This window comes from Culex pipiens, chromosome 2 (genome assembly GCF_016801865.2).
Source record: "Culex pipiens pallens isolate TS chromosome 2, TS_CPP_V2, whole genome shotgun sequence".
NCBI lineage: Eukaryota > Metazoa > Arthropoda > Insecta > Diptera > Culicidae > Culex > Culex pipiens.
In genome coordinates this window covers 92349108-92375082 of record NC_068938.1, presented here as the reverse complement: position 1 = coordinate 92375082, position 25975 = coordinate 92349108, and the positions used below count along the sequence as shown (strand labels likewise).

General features: G+C 37.8%; 3 protein-coding genes across 3 annotated transcripts in view; 2 read left to right on the top strand and 1 right to left on the bottom strand.

Annotated features, from left to right (window-relative positions):
- Positions 1 to 2403, top strand: part of LOC120418945 (carbohydrate sulfotransferase 1) — a 56534-nt gene extending 54131 nt beyond the window's left edge. Inside the window, exon 5 of the mRNA XM_039581483.2 lies at positions 36 to 2403. Coding sequence (XP_039437417.1) covers positions 36 to 152 — 117 coding nt within the window. The 3' untranslated portion in view covers positions 153 to 2403. The remainder of the gene's footprint in view (positions 1 to 35) is intronic.
- Positions 2404 to 4585: 2182 nt separating this feature from the next.
- On the top strand, positions 4586 to 6371 carry LOC120418963 (thioredoxin-related transmembrane protein 2 homolog). Its single transcript, XM_039581508.2, has 2 exons — positions 4586 to 5006; positions 5083 to 6371. Exon 2 carries the CDS (start codon positions 5098 to 5100, stop codon positions 5929 to 5931), a length of 834 nt encoding a protein of 277 aa, XP_039437442.1. The 5' UTR covers positions 4586 to 5006; positions 5083 to 5097; the 3' UTR covers positions 5932 to 6371.
- A 4057-nt stretch (positions 6372 to 10428) lies between these two features.
- Positions 10429 to 22551, bottom strand: LOC120418948 (minor histocompatibility antigen H13). Its single transcript, XM_039581485.2, has 3 exons — positions 22139 to 22551; positions 21198 to 22075; positions 10429 to 11642 (listed from the first exon to the last, which is right to left on the bottom strand). The coding sequence occupies exons 1-3, from the start codon at positions 22343 to 22345 to the stop codon at positions 11501 to 11503; spliced, it is 1227 nt and encodes a 408-aa protein (XP_039437419.1). The 5' UTR covers positions 22346 to 22551; the 3' UTR covers positions 10429 to 11500.
- Positions 22552 to 25975: the final 3424 nt, after the last annotated feature.

Genomic DNA, 25975 nt, shown 5'->3' with positions numbered 1-25975 from the left:
TAAAACTAATACATTCAACTTTTTTCCAAACCCAGGTGAAAGTCATCCAGGACAGCTGCGTGACGGCGATGAAGTCCTGGGGCTACCGGAACGCGTCCAGCGAGCAGGATCTGCTCAACTTTAACCCGCTGATGACGTTCGATTTGTCGTGAAAGCCGGCCGACGACGGGCGGCTCAGCTGATCGGGCGAGGAAGCGGCTTAAATCGTAAAATCGGGATAAATATGGTACTTGGTACTTCGTTCTGAACGGAGAGACACACACCCACACACAAGTGCGAACCGTGTGACTACAATTTGTAATATAGAACAAGAGCATCTGTGATGAACTAGGTAAAAACTAATATCGAATAGTGTGTTTGTGTGAATATGAGTGTAATGTGGGCGTTACTGTACTGCATTAAATAACTATTAATCATTACATAAATATTTATCGTACGTGTTCGAAGAACGGTCCTCTGTCCTTTGTTACTCCGGCACTAAATAGGAATACGGATTAGTAGCGGATTTTACACTGGCTGATGTCACTAGAAACCCGATTGGTTGTAGAGTGTGTTAATTATCAATTTGTTCCGAAACCTGGATAGTAGCCAACACAAGTTTGAAAATACTACGCAATTCTTCAGAAGCTCTCTCAAAAATCTGACCCCTCGCAAAATCGTTCTCTTCGGCACCACTAGAACAAAAAAATTCGCTCGTTGCAAACGCAAAAGTTGGTTGTTCCCCACCCACGTCAGTTTGCACACTTCGCGTTCAGTTTGTGCTGCTCTTTTTCTTTTGACAAAAAAATGCGGTTGAAATATAGCAAATCAACATGATCGTGCTATCAAATTGCACGTGCATTTTTGGGCTGAATTTTGACGTCATTTTGAACAACATTTTGACCTTCACAGAACTCGATTTAAATCCTGTTATTTACAATGCAAACGTTAAGAACTCCGTGCAATGTTGCCACTTATCATACAAGACATGTTCCGATCAGATTTGGTACCACAAAGTAGTACTTCTAGAATATTTCGTGACCAGGGGCTGATAAAGCATTGCGAAGCCTAAGTTCACCTCACTTTTTTCATGATGGAAGCAACACTTGAAGTGTTCCTTGTGAAGTGTAAACTTCTTATCTTATCTATTTAGTTTTCGTTTGTTGATTTTGTTATTATTCACTGTAACACTACCGGGAATTATGTGCATTCAAACTATTTTCATAGCAGTTATTTGAAAATTATATTAAACTCCAACGAATTTAGATCACTGAGGATAAATCAAAGCCAAAATATGAATTTCTCATTAAACATCAAACTTTGAGTTAAAAGACAAAATTTCTATAGGAAATTCCAGCATTTAAAGCAGCACAAACATCAGTCTTTTTCATCGTACATATCCAAATTTCTTCTAACAACCACGTGACTCGCGCATTTTACCCCAAACACAGTGTCTACCCTTTATCTTTGTAGTAACAATAAATGCAACATATCGTTAATAAATTTGTAGCAAGCCTACCTACTCCGAATAGAATTCGTAAACGTTTTAAATGATTAACTACAATAAATCCCGAACTCAGAAGCCTCCCTTCTTACTCGGGAGCTTAAAATAGTCGCGTAAACTTCGTAAGTAAAGATAGACTATTTGTTTAAACACACTACAAGATCACAGGCATAGATAGTTAGATCGTCAATAAATAAAAAAAAAACAAAACTTAAACTAACAATACATAACAGATAAAATAACATTTTTGATAACACTACTTAAAAAACCCAAGTAATTAGAGTGCCTTTTAATCTGACGCGGATTGATGCAAAAGCTAACGGATTGATACCAAATTATCACATGACATAAAACGAAAATTGAGGAAAAATAACGCTACACTATAACATAGGAAACGCAAAACAATACATAGGAAGTAACGTAAGAAAATAAAACTCTGAACAATCTTCGCAGAACGCTGACTTTCCGCCTCGAAAGGTCCTACACTTTTTGAAACTGCGCGGCGACGGTCCTACTCTTTATCGCACACTTGCAGAACACAGTATACCTATATAGGCAAACAACACTTCTATTTACAATTTAAACAGAGAAAAAAAGACATTTAATACTGTAGGAGTGTGCACACACATGCGTATAAGATTGCAACGAAAAGCTGCTGTTGATGGTCAAACCAGATTATTTTGTTTGTGTCTTTCCGATAAGTAAATTACAACTCATGCTTAAACTAGAGAGCAAAACACAGAACAGTTTCACAGAGAAATAAACAAAAAAAATGCAAATTATTGTAGTGTAACGTGTAGAAAATAGTCCGAATAATCGTAATTTATTGAAACCCAGCAGAATTAAACACACGAAGAGAAATGTACGGAAAACAGCCTATGCTCAAGAATTGGAATAAATCTTGTCTGATGAAAATAGAAGCGGTTTATTAGTCATCGATGGAACATAAAAGAAAATACCCAAAAATAATGACCAATAGCGTAGATCACGGATATATGAAAAAGACAAAAGTGTTCAATTTCGATTGCATCAACCGGAATTAAAAAGTACTATGACTCCAAAAGCTAGCCTGAAAATTTGGGCTCATTCGGTCGCTCCAGTTTTGATCTGAAGTTAGTATGAAACTTTAATCAATTTACTAAGGAGAATTGTAATTGAATATCCCAAAACCTTTTTTAATTTTTCCTTTTCTTATGTTTTTCATAGGTTTTGATCCGGGGAACAACTTTGTAGAACATCGCAAAGCGCTAGGAATTGATCCCGAAAAGATACAGGATTTTTTTTGGAGTTTACATTTTCGGCAAAATTTCAAAACATGCCCCAAAAACTGTGTACCTAAACTGTGGTCCTACGCATAATAGGGTCCTGAAGCACTATGTCAATTGTTATGTCCAACGAAAAATAAAAATTTAAATTACTGGCCACGGTTTGAACACTTGAATGAAAGAAGTATTTTAAAATGCATTATATGCAATCATAAGTTTCCAAAATATCTAAGCATGCTTTAGCATTGGGGTGTAATATCAAAATCGATTTTCCAGCGCAGCAATTTTTCAGTTCCTTTTAGGGTCCTAAACAACTCCCCAAAGTTTGGGAACGATTGGTTTAGTCCTCACTTTGCGCAAAGCGATTAAATTTTCTATGGGAATTTGTATGGGAAAACCCTTGTCTTTTTTTTAAAGCCGGATTCATATTCGGATGCTTTGGAAGTTGTTCTGCAACTTTCCCGAAGAGAGTATAACGTTTTAGACGAGTTTTGAACACGCTGTATCTTTTTATAGGAGCAAGTTAGCCGGTCAAGAAACACGCTGTATCTTTTTATAGGAGCAAGTTAACCGGTCAAGAAAAAAATCAAATGCGCAGCTGCGGCAGCGCAAGCAAGTCAGAGAGGGTGAAGAAAAGCCCCAAGAAATCGCTCCCTCTCCTTTGTTCTGCTGTTCGTAAAGCTGTTTCTTGACCCCTTTCCTTTCGATCTGCATATTAGCCTTTAATATAGCGTGAAACGTGAATTTTATAAATATCAAAATCAAAAAAATAGATTTTTCCCATACAAATTTATATGGAAAATTGAATCGCTTTGCACAAAGTGAGGACTAAACCAATCGTTCCAAACTTTGGAGAGTTGTATAGGACCACAAAAGGAACTGAAAAGTTGCAGTGCTCACTGAATTTGGACAACTTTATTTTTTTCCATACATCCATATTACACGCTACTGTAGCATGCTTGTTGAAGTGTCAAATGGACTGTAAATAGAGCCATTCTCTCCGAGATGAACGAAGTAACTTCAATCAGTTATTTTATGAGGTTCGATTTTGTCAGCCTGCAAAACCAAATGGTGCAGTATTATGCGTACTAGGATGGCTCGAGATGGTCGATTTTTCAAAACATGTTTTGTCAGTTGCTTTTAGGCCCCTAAACAACCCCCTAAAATTTGGGATCGATTAGTTGCGTCCACACTTTGCGCAATGCATTTCAATTTTGTATGGGAATTATTATGGGAAAACCCTCTTTTTTACATTTTTATTTTTATCATTTTTATTTTCCACTAAAGTTTTTGAACCAACACAGTAGCACAGACGTTTTTGGCTCGGTTATTGAAGGACGATGGTTCCGCACTCGAGTGTCCCGTCTGTTTGTCTGTGACAGTAGCGTAAAATTGAGAAAATTCTCTAAAACTTTCCCGAAGAAAGTATTGTGCTATCTTGATCCTGTCAAAAGATACAGCGTCCTCAAAACTGGTCTAAAACGTGTTTTTTGCTAGGAAATCACGTATTAGACCAGTTTTGAGTACGCTGTATCTTTTGACTGGAGCAAGATAGCACAATACTTAACTTTACCTTACTTTTCTTCGGGAAAGTTTTAGAGAATTTTCTCAATTTTAACGCTATTGTGTTGGTTTGAAAACTTTAGTGGAAAATAAAAATGATAAAAATCAAAATGTAAAAAAGAGGGTTTTCCCATACTAATTCCCATACAAAATTGAAATGCAATGCGCAAAGTGTGGACGCAACCAATCGCTCCCAAATTTTTGGGGGTTGTTTTGAGGCCCAACAGGCATCAAAAAAACTTTGTTCTGGTTTGATTTGATATTTTTTCAATTTTTCCAATAACGACGAGCCAGTCTAATGCGTACGCTAAACGTCTTAAAGCTCTATTGTTGATGTATCTGAAAATGTTGTTTGAATAGCGAAAAACTGCACAAGTGATGAGAATGTTTTTTGTGCTCGTTTTGATGTGGATTTTGCTTTCGACTGCATTCGCAGGAGAAGGTGTGCCACCGCCACAACTTTTAGATCACTTTCAAAGTGACAGCTCAGGCATCACACCACCCAACAAAAACCACCCACCCGCCCACGCACCCCACTTTTAGTCGATTGCTCTAAGCCGATTTTTTTCCTCTCTCACTAAGCTCTCTGCCTACTAGTGCTGTATTAGTGGTTCAGTTTTCTTGACAGGTGCTTATGCTGCAACATCTCGCCTTTCATTCGCTGTGTAATTCACAGGAGGAAACCATCAATTAAGGTCAGGCTCAAAGTGTGATAAAAAGTTCTTGTGCTGGTTGGATAATCGAAAGCGTTTTTGTTCTAATCAATTGCAGTGTGAAGCCGGAAAGATGTCGTTCAAGAAGGATGTGATCCTTCTCATCAAGCCCTATTACTGGGTCAACATTCTGATGTCGATTTCGTACATCTTGGCCAAACGTGCTCCGATGATTTGCAACTATTTATGGACTTATCTGTTCAACCAGGCGGACCAGTGCGAGCTGGATGGGCGCGAGACGGAGATTCTGTTCTTCCTGCTGATTGTCGTGATGATCCGGACCCGGAAGACGGGCAGCGTGACGATGATCAACTATCTGACGTCCAGCTTTACGTACACGAAAATTGCAAATCTCGGGTTGTGGTTCTACAGCGACATTCGTCTCGGTTTGATCTACGGAGTGCTGTTTATCCTGGTGGCCCTGCTGCTGCCTGAACCGACCTATTCCGGGCCGGAGAACGTCGTGTACTTCCGGACGGAAAACGGCCTCGACGAGGAGCTGGAAAAGGACAAGAACGTCAACTGGTTGGTCACGTTCTACACGGTTTGGAACCCAGCTTGCGTCAATTTTGCGCCGATCTACTCGGAACTGTCCGCCGAGTACAACCTGCCCAATCTGAAGTTTGGCAAGGTTGACATCGGACGGTTCCCGAGCGTCGGCAAGAAGCACCACGTCTCGGACAGTTCGTTCAGCCGGCAGCTGCCCACCGTGATACTGTTCCGCAACGGGAAGGAGTCGGTCCGCCGGCCTTACGCCGACGCCAAGGGCAAACTGGTCAAGTTCTTCTTCTCGGCGGACAACTTCAAAGCTGCCTTCGATCTGAACAACCTGTACAAGGAGTGCAAGGACAACCCGCTGAAGGTCCCCAAGGCAATCACAGCCGCCGAAAAGAAGAAGAAGAATTAAGCCCCCGCGAACGAACCGGGACACGGCGTAGTCATCGTTAGTGCAGCATTTACCAGTATAAGAAACAGCACTTATCTTATCATCCTATCCCCCGATTGGCACACGCTCTAAAGCGAAATCGATCAAAAGTTATTATCTCATCTTCACAAGTGCAGTGTCGTTTTTTTAATGTCGCAACAGAGCCGGGTCGTCTTTCTATTTTAGTTAGCGTGATAGTGTTAAGAACTTGTGAAACGTGCGCGTCGTTCGACTTGTCTCTTTGTTTTAAGGTGTTTTTAGTTTGATTAAGCACGATTCGTCCAGTTTTGTGTTGCACGCGTTAAGAGCCTATGGTTTAGAAAAGACAAAAGCATGCGGAGAGAATACACATTAGGAAATCAAAAAAAGTGAATTACCAAAAGCAACGCGGTATAGTCAATAAATTTAGCAAAGGATTTGAATTCGTGGGTGTGTGTACGATCACTGATCCGAAAAGCCGTGAAATCTGGAGCAGCATTTGAAAAGGGCGCATTTTGACTGCTGAGCAGATCTCTACGGAATTGGTCTTTTTTCTTTAATTTTAATTTTTGTATTTTTTAATCTGGCTGAAACTTTATTGGTGCCTTTGGTACGTCTAAAGAAACCATTTTGCATCATTAGTTCGTTCATATAAATTTCCATACAAATTTGGCAGCTGTCCATATAAAAATGATACATATGTGAAAATTCAAAAAATCTGTATCTTTTGAAGGAATTTTTGATCGATTTGGTGTCTTCGGCAAAGTCGTAGGTGAGCAATTCTCGCTGAAACCGTCCCACTAGATGCACATGTTCTCAAATCGTGACGGCAATGTTCTCATTCGATTCAGCGCACCAAAAAACCATAAAAACAACCTTCGAACCAATGAAAATGTCAGCCGTTAGCCACCTGTAAATAAAAACATGTTTTGAACAATGGATTTTTTCGAAAAAATGCCCTAATTTGAAGAAATGATATCTCCCAAAATACATTACCAAACATCAAAAACTTATACATCGTTGGAAAGGTAATCGCGAGGGCTTTCTATCACACTTTGATAAACATATGAAAAATTATTTTTTCAAGGGTAATTTTAAGGGTTTTTGGGAAACTTACTCTTAATTTTGAATTTTGACCGTGTTTGCAACCACTTATCATTACGCAGCCATTTTCATTCGAAAGATTGGACGATTTTGCATAAAATAAACTTGAGAAAAGTAGTGTAATGAAATAGTTTTCGTACAGTTATTAGCGGATGAAAGAAATTGGTAAAATTTCAGTTAAAAATAACCAAAGCTCAGACTTCAGAAATGAGGCTTATTTACAGGCAAAACAAAGCAGGATTGTATTTGAGCCGAATATACAGTCATCTGAGGCAAATCTGGACATGTAGGATGAATAGGGACAGCTGTTTCAACTATGCTTTCACTGATTAGATCATATTTTTAATTTGTTTATGTAAAAGCATACATAAACAAACAAGTTTCTAAATTTGAAGCTTTTAAGTACTCTGAAAACTAATGTCCTTACTTAGACTGTAGTCTCGATTCGCCACATTTCACTGAAGTAATATTTTATGTACATAATTTCAGTTTCAGGAAGGTCTGCTTTATTTGTATAACCTCAATCGTACACATAAAAGTGCAAAGTTGAAATCAATATTTTTTGATCAAGTTAAAATTGGGTGGGGCTGTTGATACCATCAAAACAAGCAAGATACTCGATTTTCGTCCAAATCGGACTACGCCCTTTTATTTGACACCACCCCAAAGTTTCGCTTTTTTTTGCAAACAATGTTAAAAACCTTCATTTTCAAACTGCTATATCTCTAAAACCGCAAGTGGTACAAAGTCGAGCAAGAAATTCACTAGAAAGATAATTTTACGTAGAATTTATAGTTGTAGTCTGTTTTTCAATTAAAACTATTTACAGTGTATTTATGTTGCGCAAATGAAAACTTTATAATAGGTTTTCATATTTAGAGCAATTATAATTAAAGTTGAATGAATCCCAACATATTTTTTGCATTAAATAGAGAATAGCGGAGCAAAGGTACGCACCTAGTGACAATCATTCTGTCACCGACCATACAATATTTTTGATTCGATGTACATACAAAATGGTACCCCTATCACTTGCCTTCAAAACGTAGTACCTAGGTACTACGATTTACCTCAAATCGCTTTTATGTCGAGAACTAGGCAATTACCATTAAAAAAAAATTAAGTGCGTAGCTTTGCACCGTATGTGGGGCAAAGGGATTTTTAATTATTTTTTTGTTTTTAAAGTTAATTTTCCATACAGTTTTCAATTGGGGGTTGTTATTTACCCCAAATAAAGATAAATTTATCGTAAATTGACTTGTGTCAAATAAAAGGGCGTAGTCCGATTTGGACGAAAATCGAGTATCTTGCTTGTTTTGACGGTATCAACAGCCCCACCCAATTTTAACTTGATCAAAAAATATTGATTTCAACTTTGCACTTTTATGTGTACGATTGAGGTTATACAAATAAAGCAGAACTTCCTGAAACTGAAATTATGTACATAAAATATTACTTCAGTGAAATGTGGCGAATCGCGACTACAGTCTAAGTAAGGACATTAGTTTTCAGAGTACTTAAAAGCTTCAAATTTAGAAACTTGTTTGTTTATGTATGCTTTTACATAAACAAATTAAAAATATGATCTAATGAGTGAAAGCATAGTTGAAACAGCTGTCCCTATTCATCCTACATGTCCAGATTTGCCTCAGATGACTGTATATTCGGCTCAAATACAATCCTGCTTTGTTTTGCCTGTAAATAAGCCTCATTTCTGAAGTCTGAGCTTTGGTTATTTTTAACTGAAATTTTACCAATTTCTTTCATCCGCTAATAACTATACGAAAACTATTTCATTACACTACTTTTCTCAAGTTTATTTTATGCAAAATCGTCCAATCTTTCGAATGAAAATGGCTGCGTAATGATAAGTGGTTGCGAACACGGTCAAAATTCAAAATTAAGAGTAAGTTTCCCAAAAACCCTTAAAATTACCCTTGAAAAAATAATTTTTCATATGTTTATCAAAGTGTGATAGAAAGCCCTCGCGATTACCTTTCCAACGATGTATAAGTTTTTGATGTTTGGTAATGTATTTTGGGAGATATCATTTCTTCAAATTAGGGCATTTTTTCGAAAAAATCCATTGTTCAAAACATGTTTTTATTTACAGGTGGCTAACGGCTGACATTTTCATTGGTTCGAAGGTTGTTTTTATGGTTTTTTGGTGCGCTGAATCGAATGAGAACATTGCCGTCACGATTTGAGAACATGTGCATCTAGTGGGACGGTTTCAGCGAGAATTGCTCAGGTATGAATTCACTGAAAAAAATGATACACGGTAAAAAATTATTTTGGTGATTTTTTATTTCACTTTTTGTCACTAAAACTTGATTTGCAAAAAAACACTATTTTTTTTTTTCTGATAAGTTTAAGAGGACATCAAATGCCAACTTTTCAGAAATTTCCAGAATGGGCAAAAAATCTTTGACCGAGTTATGATTTTTTGAAACAATACAGATTGTTAACCGTGTAATTTTTTTCAGTGTAGTCCTTATCCTTAACAAAAGAATCGAATTTAATTAAAACTTGTACCAGGCTAATCATTTCTAACATGATGTAGGGGAAATATACCCTTTCTAATCAAACACCTATCTTAGTCATAGGAGAGTTTGATGCTCGATTAAAGCTCCAAAAATTCTATTTAGGCTATAAACTTAGCAGCAACAGCACCGCCTCGAGTAAGCACGCAAATGTATGCCATTTACTGGCCAAAAATATCAAATTTAATGCACTTTTGATAATAATTTCTATTTTGCGACCATTTTTCTTCATTTTGTTGACACAGACATCCACACGCAAGATGAGAGCTTAACTGCTTAACGAAAGTCGCTATCAAAATCTTTTCACTTGCGCTAACGTTTTCAAAGAGCTTAAGATATGAAATTGCTTCCAACTACCGGCAACATGCTCTTTTGAACATTAGTTAGTCACTCACTTGAAAAATAATCCCGAAACATGTAAATAATTAGCAAGCGCCTTCAAAAAAACAAACGCGCCATGTCGTTTGACGTTTGAATTTTGACGACCCATTCCAATCGAAGGCTGAAGAAAACCGAGCGAGAAGCGAAGGCAAATAAAGAACAAAGGGTGGCCAGTGGCCACCAACACCACCAGCAGTGCCTGTTGGAGTGAACCAGTGATGCCAGGAAACTTTCTCTATAAATGCTACTTTTCGTGAGTGTTCGCTTAAAATTTGATTACAATTACAATTTTAGAAAATTTCAAGGAACACTCCATATTATCCAGCATCATGACAAACACGACCGCTTATTAGGCTTAAAATGGGAATATATTTCCCCTAAACAGCTTAAAAATAACATCCGGATTCCATTTTCTACCCAAACCCAATATGTATAGCTTTTGGAAAATTCTTTTTTTCATTATAGAAACAGATTTGTATTAGATTATGAATGTAGAATTTTATTCATTTGTAATAAGTTTTTCTTTCTTTTCATCCTGTGGTCAGACTGTGTTTATACTAAAATATTTTTACTTTATTTATTTTTTGCTTTTCAAATTTAGCTACACATAATATTTACTGCCTTTTGTTTCCTCCCTAATTTTTCGCTATATAACGCCCAGCTAAGTTGAAGAAATGCTCCATGTGTGAGTGTGTGTGTCTCCTCTGGTTTCGTTAAATTTATGCTCACTTTAAATCGACACACAACACAACACACGAAGCCGTTTGCGCAGTTTTGCGGTACAAATTCAGTCGAACAAACGCGTACAAAACGTAAGCAATGAATTACACTAAGTTGGGTTTTGTGTTATGTTGGATAAGTTTTTGTTGTAACTTTATCTTATCAGAAACTGAGCAGAAGATCTCTACAGTTAAGTTTTCTATTTGTTTTGTCGTTTTTAAAATTGATACAAAAGGAATCACACTGTCTGAAGACGATCACCGTTTTATTTTTTCTCTAACACAGAAACAAACTTAAAACAATGCTCAGACAAACAAAAATTGGAAACTCAGGCTACGAAAACATTGAATAATTTGTGCACGCTTCGTCTCAGAGGCTGTGGAAGATGTTGGATCATTGCTTGGCAATGAAATTAGGCTGTTTTCTGTTTCTTGGTCTGGAAAAGAAGAGCAAAAACCGATCAGTGTGGGATGGATGGGAATACTGCTGAACTATTGGATTCAACTAAACGAAGCTCAACTTTCGTAAATGCGGATGTGCGATTGTGTGTATGTTTTAAACAAGCGAGCCTTTCGTCACTAAATGGATATTCTAAAGACCTGATCAGATTAAAACAAGCTCCTCTTCAAGCATGCAGCATAGTTTTTGTTTTGTTTTGTTTTGTAAAACGTTCTTTCTGTTGCAAAAGTTCCAGTTAGCACTTTTCACACGCAAACACTCAGTTATCAGTTAATCAAAGGGTCTCCTTTCTTTTTTTTTTTTAATTTGTTTGAATTTGTCTGGTTGTTTTGTTTCGCAGAAAATTGCAAGCCTCCCGCCGCTGTCTATTTTACTTTTTTAGAGTCCTTCTTCTTGGTTTCCTTTTTCGTCTTGGTGGCGGCGGCGGTGCTGGTGCTGGACTCATCGCCGGAAGACTTTTCCGATTTTTTGGCATCCTTGGTCTTGTCCTCGGGGTGGTCCTCGTAACTGGAAAAATAAAGGAGATTTTTGTTCAAGTTTAAATAGTTTGTTTTTTTTTTTAAAGAATTTTTACAGCTCTGAACATGACTTGAATGTCATAGTTTTGACTTTATTGTTCGTCAAATGTTGACATTTTTGACAACATTTTTTTTGTATGCTCGTAACAATTTACAATAAGTTATCGTTTTTTCAATCATTTTTCATAAATTCTAGTGTAATTAATTTCATAACTGTTTAATAATCATTCCGAACTATTCTCGCATTTTTAATCAGTCACAAATGAATAAAAAATAATCAAAGGACCTCCGTGTACGCACGAGTGCAAGCAGCAGTCAAGTGCTCAGTGCTCCATCGTTTTTTCGAAAATTTTCGCCGTAATTTACCGTGATTAGCCGCGAGTTTGCTCCAACAGCATGCCAAGGGCCGGCCGTGGCCGTGGCAGTTCGAGTGCGGCCTCGAAAAACCCGCGAAGTTCGTCTACCGGCCGTGTGCAAAAAGGTAAACAAACCAACGCCGCGTCGTCCGCCATCGCGCCGGGGAGTGTGTGCGCCAAAGGATTTGACCCCAAGTTATTACACCCTAATTACCGTGTCCAGGGCCGCAGCCCTATAAGGCTCCGTTCAGCTACTTCCGGCAATCCGTCGACCGATGGCGCTTCAACATCCGCCAACATTCCCACCAGTAACAAGTCCGCGAGACTGAGTGACGAGGAAAGCAACAACAACAACACCGACGGTAGCACTACCGACGACGACGACGACGATGGTTGTGCACGGAAGAAAGTGATTTCGCCAAAAAAAGTAATTACTCCAAAGGAACGACGACCACCACCAATTTTCGTTTTGGACACGTTGGCGGACGATGTTGACGAGCAGCTGGAAGGCCTCGTGTACTGCCTCAAAATAGGTAAATCGTCAGTGCAAGTGTTCACATTTGACCAAAAGAACTTCGACCTGGTTGTGGAGAAATTGAAGCGTAAAAACTTCAAATTCTACACATTCGACCCCGTGCAGAAGACCGCTGTTAAGATCGTCTTGCAGGGGTACCAAGACCGCCCGACCTCCGTCCTCAAGGAGCACCTCTCGGGTGTCGGAATAACGCCGCGAAACATAAAAGTCCTCTCGCGGAAGACAACCGTCACAGGTACACACACACTGTACCTGTTGTACTTCGACCGCGGCACCGTCAAACTTCAAGACCTGCGGCGGACTAAGGCGTTGGACGGTTTTTGGGTAAACTGGCGGTTTTACTCCAAAAATCCGACGGACGCAGCGCAATGCCACCGTTGCCAGAAATTCGGCCACGGCTCGCGGAACTGCAACCTCCAGCCCCGCTGCGTGAAGTGCGGTGAGTCACACCTCTCGGAGGTGTGCGCACTACCACGAAAGGCGGACTTGGGGGAAAACGCAGAACAAACCAAGCCGCGCGTAAAGTGCGCGAACTGCGGCGGTAACCATACCGGTAATTACCGCGGATGCGTCGCGCGGAAGTCCTACCTCGAGGAGCAGGAAAAGAGGAAGAAGAAAGCAGCAGCGTCCCATCCTCCTCAGCGAAGTACGAGCGCAGCCGTTCCTGCAGCTGGCCAGCGTACGGTTCCAGCGGACAACCCAGCGTTCCCTCCTGGATGGGGGCGGTCGTTTGCAAGCGTGGTCGCTGCCGGTAGCGGCGATGCGACCCAGCAAGGAGTCACCGGGGAAGATCTCTTTACCCTGCCGGAGTTCTTTGCTCTCGCGGGGGAGATGATGACGCGGTTTCGGACCTGCCGTAACAAGGCGGAGCAATTTCTGGCCCTCGGGGAGCTGATGATTAAGCACATCTATAAAGGATAAAAAATTGTGATCTAGTTTTAAGCTTTCTCTATTTCTATCCCCTTTCCCTTGCAATTTTAGTAAGTTTTTTTTTTCTTTATTTTTCTTACTCTTGGCAACACCTTTATTTACTAGCAATAACTGTTCCAAAATGGATTATGATGTAACACACAGCTGAAAGGAACTCCAAAACTCTGTTTTGTATCTCAAAAGAAATTATTGTATCTGATTATTCACCAATAAAACCGAATTTGAATTTGAAAAATAATCAAAGAAGCCATATATTGATGTTCAAAAGAAGAAAACATTTAAAAATATTTAAAATTATATTTATTAGGCCGCTGCAAATATTTTTCAAAGTTTATAGTTAGAAAAAATCGTCAGATTTGATTTTTCTGCCGATACAGGAGGTGGCCTTCAAGAGAAAAATGGGTGGATTTTCCAAGTTTTATTGTTGTAAAGTTGTGAAAATTGCTGAGGAAAATGTTGAAGGAGTTGAGTAGTGAGTGAAGGGGGCGGGAGTAGGCAACGTTTGCTGAGATTGGCGGCTCGATTTCTGAGCGGCTCAAAATGCAGGCGGCACGAGAAGTCGCCGGATTCGTGACGAAATAGTGAATGTAACCGCCGCCGGTTTGACGGATGATGCTGCTTTTCGGGTGAGAAACTTCCAATTGGAAATATGGAGCAGCCGTGACTGACTGGATACGGTGTTCGCTTTGTAAGCGAATGATCCTGGGTTCGATTCCCATCTGCTCCAAACGAGAAAGATCAGGAAATATGAATTTTTGAAACTCTAAACACGAACGAAACATCAAAGTCGCTTGAACAGGGGTTCGATCCCCCGTCCTTTAGATTGGTAGAATTAGGAATACTACTACTACAAACTGTATACGTGCTGGGTCTTTGTCCATTTGACAAGGACTCGGAAGTGCTAAATAACGTTTAAATCCGATTGATGCAAACGTTCTTTAGGGCGGGGCTTGTCGATTCAAGCTGAAGTACCTCGCACACGGCTAGCCTGCGTAGAAATGGGTCACCAAAGCTCGGCAGAGCTAACACCTGCCAAATGCCTATGCGAGTTATTTGCATGCATAGGATTTAAAATCTAAAATACATGATGAATTATGAAATTTTGTGATTTTCTACATGTTTGTAAACCCTTAATACTCAGAAATTTTGGCAACTCATGATTGCAAAATAACTGAACTGGTGTATACTGCCTATGTTTGCATAAATGTCCCATATGCAAAAACAGCAAGCTGAGAAAAACGCATTTGAAGTTTGTCCCACACATAAGGCTACCACGGTGCTCAAAATAAATCCTGCTGAAGCCTCAAGCTATCGGCCCATTAGTTTGCTTTCATCTATTAGTAAATTATTCGAAAGAATAATTCTTAATAGAATGATGACGCACATTAATGAAAATTCAATTTTCGGTGATGAGCAGTTTGGATTTCGCCTTGGGCATTCAACTGATGAGTAGAGTTGTTGAGAGTTTCAAATTTAATTCGAAGCAACAAATCTGAGGGCTATTCTACTGGCGCTGCTCTTCTAGACATAGAAAAAGCATTTGACAGTGTTTGGCATAACGGTTTGACTGCGAAATTGAAAAGGTTTAATTTTCCGATTTATATCGTGAAAATTATTCAAAATTATTTGATGGATCGTACTCTGCAGGTATGTTATCAGAACAGCAAATCTGATCAACTACCTGTACGTGCCGGCGTCCCTCAAGGAAGCATTTTGGGTCCAATTTTATACAATATTTTTACTTCTGACTTGCCTGATTTGCCCCCAGGATGTCAGAAATCACTTTTTGCTGATGATACAAACATCTCCGCCAAAGGTAGAAGCCTTCGTGTCATCACAAGAAGATTACAAAAAAGCTTGGATATTTTCAATTCTTATTTGAAAGAATGGAAAATTACTCCAAATGCTGCAAAAACTCAACTTATTATTTTCCCTCACAAACCAAGGGCTGATTTTCTAAAACCAAAAAGTCATCACATTATAAAGATGAATGAGGTAAATTTAAAGTGGGAGGATCAAGTGAAATATCTTGGACTTGCTTTTGACAAAAACCTTACTTACAAGGATCACATTGAAAGTATTCAGGTTAAATGTAACAAATATATTAAATGTTTGTATCCACTTATAAACAGGAATTCTAGACTTTGTCTCAAGAATAAACTGTTAATTTATAAACAAATTTTCAGACCTGTCATGCTTTATGCTGTGCCGATCTGGACAAGCTGTTGCCTAACCAGGAAGAAAAAACTTCAGAGGATTCAGAACAAAACTCTGAAAATGATTCTGAAACTTCCTCCCTGGTTCAGCACCAGTGAACTTCATCAATTAGCCGAAGTTGACACTTTGGATGTTATGTCCAATAAGATAATTGATGCATTTCGACAAAAATCATTGCAGTCTTCAGCTGCATTGATCCGCTCTTTATATAGTTTATAAGTTAGTTTTAAGGTATCCCTTTTCCCTTTTGTACATGTAGGACCTCCTACATTTGAAATCACTGAATAGCGAAAGCTACAATATTTCATGAATAAATGAAAGTTGCTAGTATTTAAAATTGAGGTGAAAAGTCATCGATTGTGATTGGACACTCAATAATATTTTAACTTAATGAATGTACATGGAAAAGAAAAACTGAATAAATATAAATTAAAAAAAAAAAAAAAAAAAACGGTGCTCAAAATACCGTTATTATGAAAAAAATATGCAATCCGAGATTTTGGGGTCTATCGATTCCTTACATCATTGGGCACCTCTGTGCAAAGAATAAAAACATTCGCTGATGTTTTCGAGATACAGCCCTTTTAAGATGTTACATCCGATTTTCAATATGAAAATCAAAACAATCTATACAATTTTAGCATTTCAAAGAATATGCAAATCGAGATAATGATGTTTTTTGCTTCATATGACTGTCAAGTATATCTGGGCCAAGTTTCAGATGGTTTGCTGATGTAGTTCTCGAGATACAGCCATTTTTAAATGTTATTTCCGATTTTTTCAAACAAAATCGATAAAATCAATACAATTTTAGCACATTAAAGAATATGTATATCGAGATAATGATGTTTTTTGCTTCATATGACTGTCAAGTATCTCTGGACAAAGTTTCAGCAGGTTTGCTCATGTTGTTCTCATGATACAGGCGTTTTAAAATGTTATTTCCGACTTTTTCGAAAAAAAAATCTATTTAATCGGCGTTAAAAGTCGGAAATAGCATCTTAATTCGGCTGTATCTCAAAAACTACATCAGCAAACCTTCTGAAACTTTGCCCAGAGATACTTGATCATTATCTTGAAATGCATATTCTTTGAAATGCTGAAATTGTATCGATTTTATAGATTTTCTTAGAAAAAGTCGGAAATCACATTTTAAAATGGCTGTATCTCGAAAACTACATCAGCAAACCTTCTGAAACTTTGTCCAGAGATACTTGACAGTCATATGAAGCAAAATTCATCATTATCTCAAAATGCATATTCTTTGAAATGCTGAAATTGTATAGATTGTTTTGATTTTTTTTATTGAAAATCGGATGTAACATCTTAAAAGGGCTATATCTCGAAAACTACATCAGCGAATGTTTTTATTTTTGCACAGAGGTGCCCTATGGTGTAAGGAATCGATAGACCCCAAAATCTCGGATTGCATATTTTTTTTTCATAATAACGGTATTTTGAGCACCGAGGCTACGTGTAAAGTTTTCGCGAAAAATCCAGATTTCCTCTAGATTTCTAGAACAAAGTACTAGATGTAGTAGGCTTTTCTGAAAGAGCACACCATTTTGAACCAAACTGCATCAATAACTCAAAAACAATGAAAAAGCATATGGGACAATTATGTGATCAGGGGTATAATTAATTTTAAAACATTTTTTTGTTCATTTAAATGTTGAAACTATGGCTCGCTATTTCAATTTTTATACTTTTTTCGTTGCCTTATTTTGTATTATTGTTGAGCTTTAGTATGACCCCCTAACTTGCCCCTAACTACTCTAAAGTGATTTAGAATTTTTTAAATCCAAGATGGCGGCCAAAATGGCGGTGATGAAATATTGAAAAAATGATTTTTTTTTCATTTTATAGGCAATCAACCATTTAAATTTGACTAAAACAAGGTTTAAAAAAGGCTCAAATTTTATGTTAAAAGTAGTAAAATAAAAAAACCAAAAAAAATTGTTCGTGATTTTTTTTTTGTCCTAAACAAACCTTTGAATAATCGAAACGTCGAATAATCGAGTTTGGACTGTAAATGATTCTGTATAAAACCAAAAATTGTATAAACCAAAAATTCTGTAAAAAACCAAAAAATACGAAAAATAAGATGTAAAACACTAATATGCCTATACTGCCGTTCTAGGCATGATTGTCTCATTTCATTTTTGGACGATTCTGACTTTTTATCATTTAGTTTTACGTATACTTTCAGAAAAAAACTCATAAAATCTAGTACATCCGTTTGTCCATATTGTTTTTTGTTTGAAAAATAAAATTTGTGGGTTTTACGAGCGGGTTTTCAATGATGGAAGGCACAAATCCGAAAATGATTTCCGTTTTCCTACATGAACTCATTTTTAATGAGAAAATCATGAAATTTTGAAAGTATTGAAATAATCCAATTTCAGGGTTGTTACGGGAGAGTCGAAAAAAAATCCGCGCCAAATCCGCGCCGACCTAAAATCTGAAACCGCGCGAAATCCACGCCATATAAAAAAATATCGCGACCAACATTTAAGAAATTTTATTTTTTAATGAACAAAAACTAATTCAGAAAGTATTTGATTAAAAAAACTCGTTTTATGTTTAAAGGCTCCAAAAGAATGAAAGCAATAAATCCATTTAAAAAAATCCTCAAGAGACGGTCAAGGGTCATGAAAAAAAAATTCAAAATAGAAAATACAACATTTAAAAACCTAAAAATTTAACTTCAAAAATATAACCTCAAAAATAAATCAAAATCTAAAATTATAATATGATAAAATTTTTAATTTCGAAAGTCTAAATATTCAAAATCTAAGAATTTTTATACAGTTTGTAATCCAAAATCCTCGCTAAAATTTCACTCCGAAAGAAATGTAATTTCCGATATTTAAAATAATGTCTTCTCACAATTTCAAAAATTGTGGCATTCAAGAATTTAAAAATTTACGAGTTTAAGATTTTTTTTTTTTTTTGGGAGGGTGGTCCAGCCGCACATCGTTGATGTTGAAACCTCTAAACTGGGCCCTCGTCCGTCAGTAGTCTTGTCGTACATTACAACTAGAACATGAATTAGTACTCTTCGACCAAATAAACACTGACGCTGTATGGATCTGACTCTAGAAAAAATGCACAGTTGTATGTTATTCATAAGTCCAACTTATTCAATTATTCATTCAAGTCCAAATATTCATTTGCTAACTACTTTGGATTGAAAATCTAAATCCTCTAAACTTAATGTTCAAAACTAAACGTTCCTTTAACTGTTGTAGTACTACTTCTATCAAAAAACAATAAAAATTTGTGGACTGATATACAAATACAATAGAAATCGCGATTTGAAAAAGAAATGACCATTTAGGTCAAAAGATCCGTAGTTCCTCGATTCGCAACAATTGTCAATACAACCATAATCCGAAAACCGTTAGTTCAACAGATCAACGAATTTTGTCCGATATCATTACATTATTGATTGATCGAGACTCTATGGACAATTTGACATAAAAGAATTTACGAGTTTAAGAATTTAAGAATTTAGGATTCTAGGATTTCAGAATTTAAGAATTTGAGAATTTTAAAATTTAAAAGCTGAAGAATACTAAAATTATTTTAGATTTGAGAATTTTTTTCTATATTGTTTTGAATTAGATATTTTTTAGTTTTTAAATTTTGACTATTTAATTTTGATTTTTTTTAAATCTTCAAATTTTCGATTACCCACATTTTTGGTATTTTGAATTTCAGTGTGCTAAAATTTTGAATTTCGAAATTTCAGTTTTTTTAAATTACGATTTTAGAAATTTGGAAAAAAATAATATGTATTTTGATTTTTTTTTGTTATAATAAAAACCATTAAAACAATTTTTTTTGAATTTTTGAATTTCTGATGCTTTGAATTTGGAATGTTCTGATCTTTTTATTTTCGCCAAGAATGTTTAAATTCAGAAAAAAAATATTTCTACCGATTAAATTCCATTCCAAAATTCGAAAGTGGAAGCCAGCTTCATATTTGGCGCCCACCAGAACAAGCCCCAATAATAGTAGTTTGTTACACATTCTAATGTTTGTAATATTTGATTTGCAAAATTAAAAATTGAATAAATCCAGTATAAAATTAAAAATAAATAAGGTTAAAAATCATTACTCAAAACTCAAAAGAAATTAAATAATCAGAGCCGGAGATGTTAAGAAATCTAGATTAAATTTGCAAAACAACCTATCCCTCATGGGTTTCCTATGCAGATAGGACCTTTTGAAAATTTAATCTAGAAATGACAAGAATCATATAAAAAATAATTTCTACATAATCTTCATCTTCATTTTTCGACGTTTCGTACTAAGAAAATACAAACAAACATTTTCAGAAGAAAATTCAATTAATAAAAATTATGAAATTCTTGCACTCAAAGGAAAAAACTAATCATCGTAATTCCTGATAATATTTTTCTTAATAACTTGAAAGTAATTCTATCTCTCTCAATTAATTTATTTATTAAAATTGCCATCCGCGCGAAATCCGCGCCTGATCAAAATTAGCCAGCAAATCCGCGCCAGATCCGCGCTATCCGCGCGAAACGCGCCATCCGCGCGATCCGCGCCGTCCGTAACAACCCTGCAATTTAACAAATCCAATCATAGTTAGGCTGGTACAAATTTTATTTGAAAGGGCAATTTTTTTTTTTTTTTTTCAAAGAACTTCAAAATTTCAATGGAAATTGAACTGCAATCAGCTGAAATCAATTTAAAATGCATTCCCCTGCGTTTAGAATCATTTTAAGCATGCTTGGGTTGATTTAAAAATCTCTTGAATTTTAGAAAATTTTCGATTTTTAGTACCCCAATTATTTTTTCGCTAAAATTTTTGTTTTCGTCAAATCTAACATTTTTTAAAAAAAAACTAATGATTGCAAAACAACTTAACTAGTGTAGCATGCATTTTGAAACTATGGCTTGTCGATTTATAGTTTCATAATTTCATCAATTTTAAGCGAATTTAAAAAAAATATCCATGCAAATAAAAAAATATACTGAAAAAAAAAATTAACAATGAACCAGCTCTTCTAACGAAATATTTCGATTCTTCTCTCAAAGTGTCGGGAAAGAGCCCCTCTTTAATGGTGCTACATACAGACTTGCCGAATTTTTTAACTTGAGTTTGTTTTACGAAACACACCGTGTGGAAGCAGTACGAATTTTGCTTGCCTATTGATACGTAAGAAAATCTGAGTTGAATTCAAGTCATCGCAATCATACTTTTTTCCATTGCAAAACCAAAGTTGTTTGAACAGTTGGGAATCTAGACTAGGATTTTATTCAAAACCTTTTTGTCAATTGACGAAAGAAATACTTTGCAAAGCACAAAATTAGAAATTAATAAAATTATGATAAAAAAAAATCGCATGTCAACTCATTCAATGGCATCATAAGTAAAATTTCTGTGAAAACAATATTCAAATAAATTATGAATCAAACAATTCCGCCAATGAGGTCACTCGCGATAAGGGCAAAACAACAAATCAACACTTACGCAAACAGCTTCTTGATGTCGCCCTTGAGCAGCGCCAGCAGCAGCGGAGTTCCCAGACAGGCCGGAACGAGATAAAGCAGCGCCGGCTGGGCATGCTTGAACACGTGCATCACGAAGATGGTGGCCAGCAGTCCGAAGAAGTACGCGGTGAACGTGGCGTAGAAGTAAAAGTTGCTCTTGCGCTTCAGGCTGTTGTCAAAGCGGAGCAGCAGCGCGATGAAGATTCCGGGGATGACGATGTCGCCGAGGCCGAGCACGGCAAAGTTGGACGCCGACAGGCCGTTCGTGATGATGTCCTGGGGGAAGACCAGCTTGATGGGGGCCTCGAAGGAGCGCGCCACGGTCACCATCACGTTGGTTCCGAATACCCAGAAGATGTCGTAGAAGAAGAGACCTCCGAGCAGGATGCACCCGGTAACGATGTTGTTCAGGTGCAGCAACTCGACTCCGTTCACGGCGAAAGCCAACCCGAGCAGGTTGTTGGCGATCCAATGCTTCTGCAGCAGGTACCACACGCCAATGACCAGGGAAATGATGAAGCAGACGATGTCGTGCGTGGTGAACTTGTAATCGATCAGGTACGATTCCGTCTCGTCCTTGGAACCCTCGGTCGGGCCTTGTATGAAGGAGAGGTGGTACGGGATTTTCGGGATCGACGCCGGAATCAGCGAGCTAATGACCGGCGAGAGCAGATGGGCTAGGGCCATCACGCCGAGGAAGAAAAAGTATCCCGTCAGCAGGAAGTTGATGTTGTCCTTGGAAAAGATCTTGAAGAACATGTACAGTCCGAACAGCGCACAGGAAGCCATAATCGGGAACATCATCGCGTCCTTGGACGTCATCGTGTCCGGTTTCTCACCGGTCTTCTCAAATGCGGTCTAAAAAAAAGGGAAAGAATCGTTAAAATCAGCAACTTCCCCTCAAACACAATCCGGCCTTACCGTCTGTTCCCTATGGTGCTTCACGGATCGTATCGAGCCGAAAAAGATGGGCAGCATGGCCATCACGACCAGCGTTCCGTACGCCAGCGCCATCCCCTCCGGGGTGGACGGAGTCTTGGGGATGGTTCCATTGATAGCTGCCGCGTTGGCGGCTTCTGTCAGGTTCTCCTGCACCTGCTGGATGACATCCTCCACCACTTCGGCCATCACTCACCGCAAACCCTGGTCAACCTTCTTTCGTGTGTGTGTATTTGGCCACAAGAACGACGAGGACCTGTGCTATTCCCCGGCGGACACGGACACGGCAGCAAAATTAGAAAGGGGGAAATTTGTTTAACCAAACGCCACCAGAAGAAACCCGTCGCCGTACGTGTTTGGTTGCGTTTTCTGACTGCGTGTCAATCTCGTCAATCTGCGCTGGCCAGATAAGCACGTCAAAGCGAACTGTCAAAGCCGAATGTGATCTAAAATCTGTGCTGCTGCAACTCCAACGTTGAAGAAGGTGTGCCGTGCAAAACGGGAATTTGGAAGGAGGCTTCTCCCGGGATTTTTACTGAGCATACTTTAATATTCGATGTTAAAATGTTCATAGAAATAATCTGGGTGCTGAAAAGACAGAATGCGTAACGTGATTTCCGAAAGCTCCCCACTGCTCCTCACTAATACAACTGCACTACAGCTGTAAACATAAACAAAGTAGAAGGCTATGTTCAAGCTCAAGCGTGACATATTTTTTTGCTGCTGAAGTGAATTATTATGAAACATTTTGGATCTGTTGATGTTGATGTTTTCGATGAAAAATTAAGTGCTTCGCATTTTTTTCTTCGTAGACTAAACGATGGGCGGCCAAAAGAGGCCCCTTTTTTGTTTTACACGTGATGAAAAATTGTGTCAAAAGTGGGTGTAATTTCGTGAATCAGAAGAGCAACCGAATGGAAGTTCCGAGATTATGTATCTTTGATGTGTAGTGATAATATCGGAGTAAGATTATCCAATATTATATGCAATTATCCAATAATATATGCATAGTTATTGATAATTCGTCGCTAACATTTAAAAAAGCGTCATAAACATAGGTTTTGCGTGAGACATAGCGATTATAAAATTTTAGCGACGAATTATGCCAATTTCGATTTCAACCCTCTTATTAAGATGTTTTGACTTCAAATACCTCAATAGCCATCGATTTTTTTTTATTCTTGACTAAATAAATTATAGATCGATCACAATACTTGCCACTTCTTGGTATAATTATGCGAACAGTAAATTGGTTCCGCTTTGACAGTTCTAAATTGAGGCCGCTTTGCGGACAACTATTCTGCACCCAGGAAATAATATAAAAAATAAAGTTTAATAATGTTTAAACCATATTGTCTTAAGATTATTCATTCTGGTCATAATAAGCTAAAATTTAGCTAAACAACTCCAAAAAATAGTGGACCGATTGGTTTAAGAGAGAGCCCAAGTCAACGAACAGGGCATACCCCTTTGAATGGAACGTCGTTTGGACCTTACCAATCTGCCTGTAATTTTCAGGGGTTGTTTGTACATATAAAACTAGCATCTGGCCAAAATATGAGCAACGGGAAGTGGGGCAAATCGGGACACAAAGTTTGAAGGTTCAAAAACGTCAAAAATCTTAAAAATGCTGTAACTTAGGCAAAATTCATTTTAATTTCAAAATTCAAAATGCAACTGAAAGGGCTTCAAAAATGCAACTAAATGCATGCTCTACCCAATTGGTTTAATCTAAAGGGAGTTATTGGCATTTTAGTGAAAAAAAGCACAATTTTCAAACTCATAAAAAGTGTTCCATCCAGGTATCAACTCGATTCGACCTGCAGCTTGTAGAGGACATCTGAGACTGAGACAAAGACTGAGAAAGCTTTGGGTAAGACAGTTTAACATATTTAATAGATCGTGAAATAGATACTGTGGCATCCTGAACATTAACCTAAGTTATATAGTTAGCGATAAGCGTGTAGAGCTGTGTATGTGTGAGTGTAAAGCTAGCGTGGATCAGGAGTCAGTCTGGGAGATGAAGCCGATGAATAAAGATGGAGCTCGGCTCCCGTGTAGATGATAAATAGTGTTAAGTTTAATATCAATAAATAGGAAAATATCACAGATACTTTTTCTATTAGTGATTTTTCTGGTTGTATTTTTTAGGAGCGGCCGTGGCTGACTGGTTACGGTGTTTGCTTTGTAAGCGAATGGTTCTGGGTTCGATGCCCATCTGCTCCCAACGAGAAAGTTAAGAACACAGAAATTTGAAATGATGAATATGAACGAAAAACCAAAGTCGCTCGAGGCGGGGTTCGATCCCCCGTCCTTTGGATTGGTAAGCAAAAATGCTAACCACTAGGCCATGACGACTTGGTGAGCATAGACTGGAATTAGGAATACTGTTACAACCAACCCGCAACGCCTTTCGAGGTGTATCCTAGGGTTCTACCTCTCCAACTAACATTGAGTCCAAAACCTCCCTACAAACATCTATACCACTAAGGTGACGTAGGGGTCCTTGCGCACTTTAGATAGGTGTTTACTAACGATCCTTCCCATCCCTGAGGATAGCTTGGACCCGGCCTGGACCCCCTTATGCCCTGGGTTGTATTACACACTCATCAAAAGATGAAGACATGGTATCTCCCGTGTTGGATTATTGTTCCGGATGAGGGTCTAACACAACCACACCAAACAGTGGGAAAAGCGTTGTGGAGCCTTCCGGTGGTGGTGCGTCCTCCAAATGCTAATGCTAATGCTAGTGATTTTTCTGGTTGTATTTTTTTGCTCGAGGGACCACTTAGATCAAATTTTCCGGTGATAATTTTATCATATTCGAATTCCTGAGACAATTTCACAAAAATAATATGCATACAAATGTTTATTTTCACCCATTTAAATCTCTTAAAAAATTTAAGTTAAAAAAATCTTCGAATAACATTTTTTGAAACTCAAGTTCGTTTCCAAGAATACTAGAAGACCAGAAAAAGGCAGCTTCTTAATTTTTTAAACTTTATTTGTTTAAAGGGTTTAAATGGATGAAAATAATCGTCATCAATCAATTTTTGCCAACAAGGACGTCAATGATTGTACCACTAAATTATATAAATTTTTAAACACATTTGATTTAGACCAAAAATTCCTTCATTGGCATCAAGAAGGCAACAACCGGCACATCATAGACTAATATTAGTCTATGGGCACTGGCTGATTCATTTTGGTGCAGAAATTCGTCAAATTGAGTTCGATTCAGAGCATTTCAGAGTGATGATCAATCTTAACCAATTGGAATGCTCTACCCTGTCTACCCTGCATTTTGTAGCACTTTTGAAGCCCTTTCAGATCTGGAGCAACATTTGAAAAGGGCGCATAAGCATTTTAACAGCTAGAACTATTTCGCAAATTCCGATCCAACAGGCAACTTTTTCACAAAACTCGATGTGTTAAACACTAGCTGGCCTTCCCAGCTACCTTCTAACGCTGTGGGTTTTGTTAAATAGTTATCTTTTGTCTCGGAATTTGCGAAATAGTTTTAGCTGTCAAAATGCTTATGCGCCCTTTTCAAATGTTGCTCCAGAGATGCATTTTGAATTTTGAAATTAAAATGAATTTTCCCGAAGTTACAGCATTTTTAAGATTTTTGACGGTTTTGAACCTTCAAACTTTGTGTCCCGATTTGCCCCACTTCCCATTGACCTAGAGTGCTCATATTTTGGCCAGATGCTAGTTTTATATGTACAAACAACCCCTGAAAATTACAGGCAGATTGGTGAGGTCGATTCAAGATTGGTATGCTTTGCTCGTGGTCTCGCGGGACTCGCTCTTATAAAT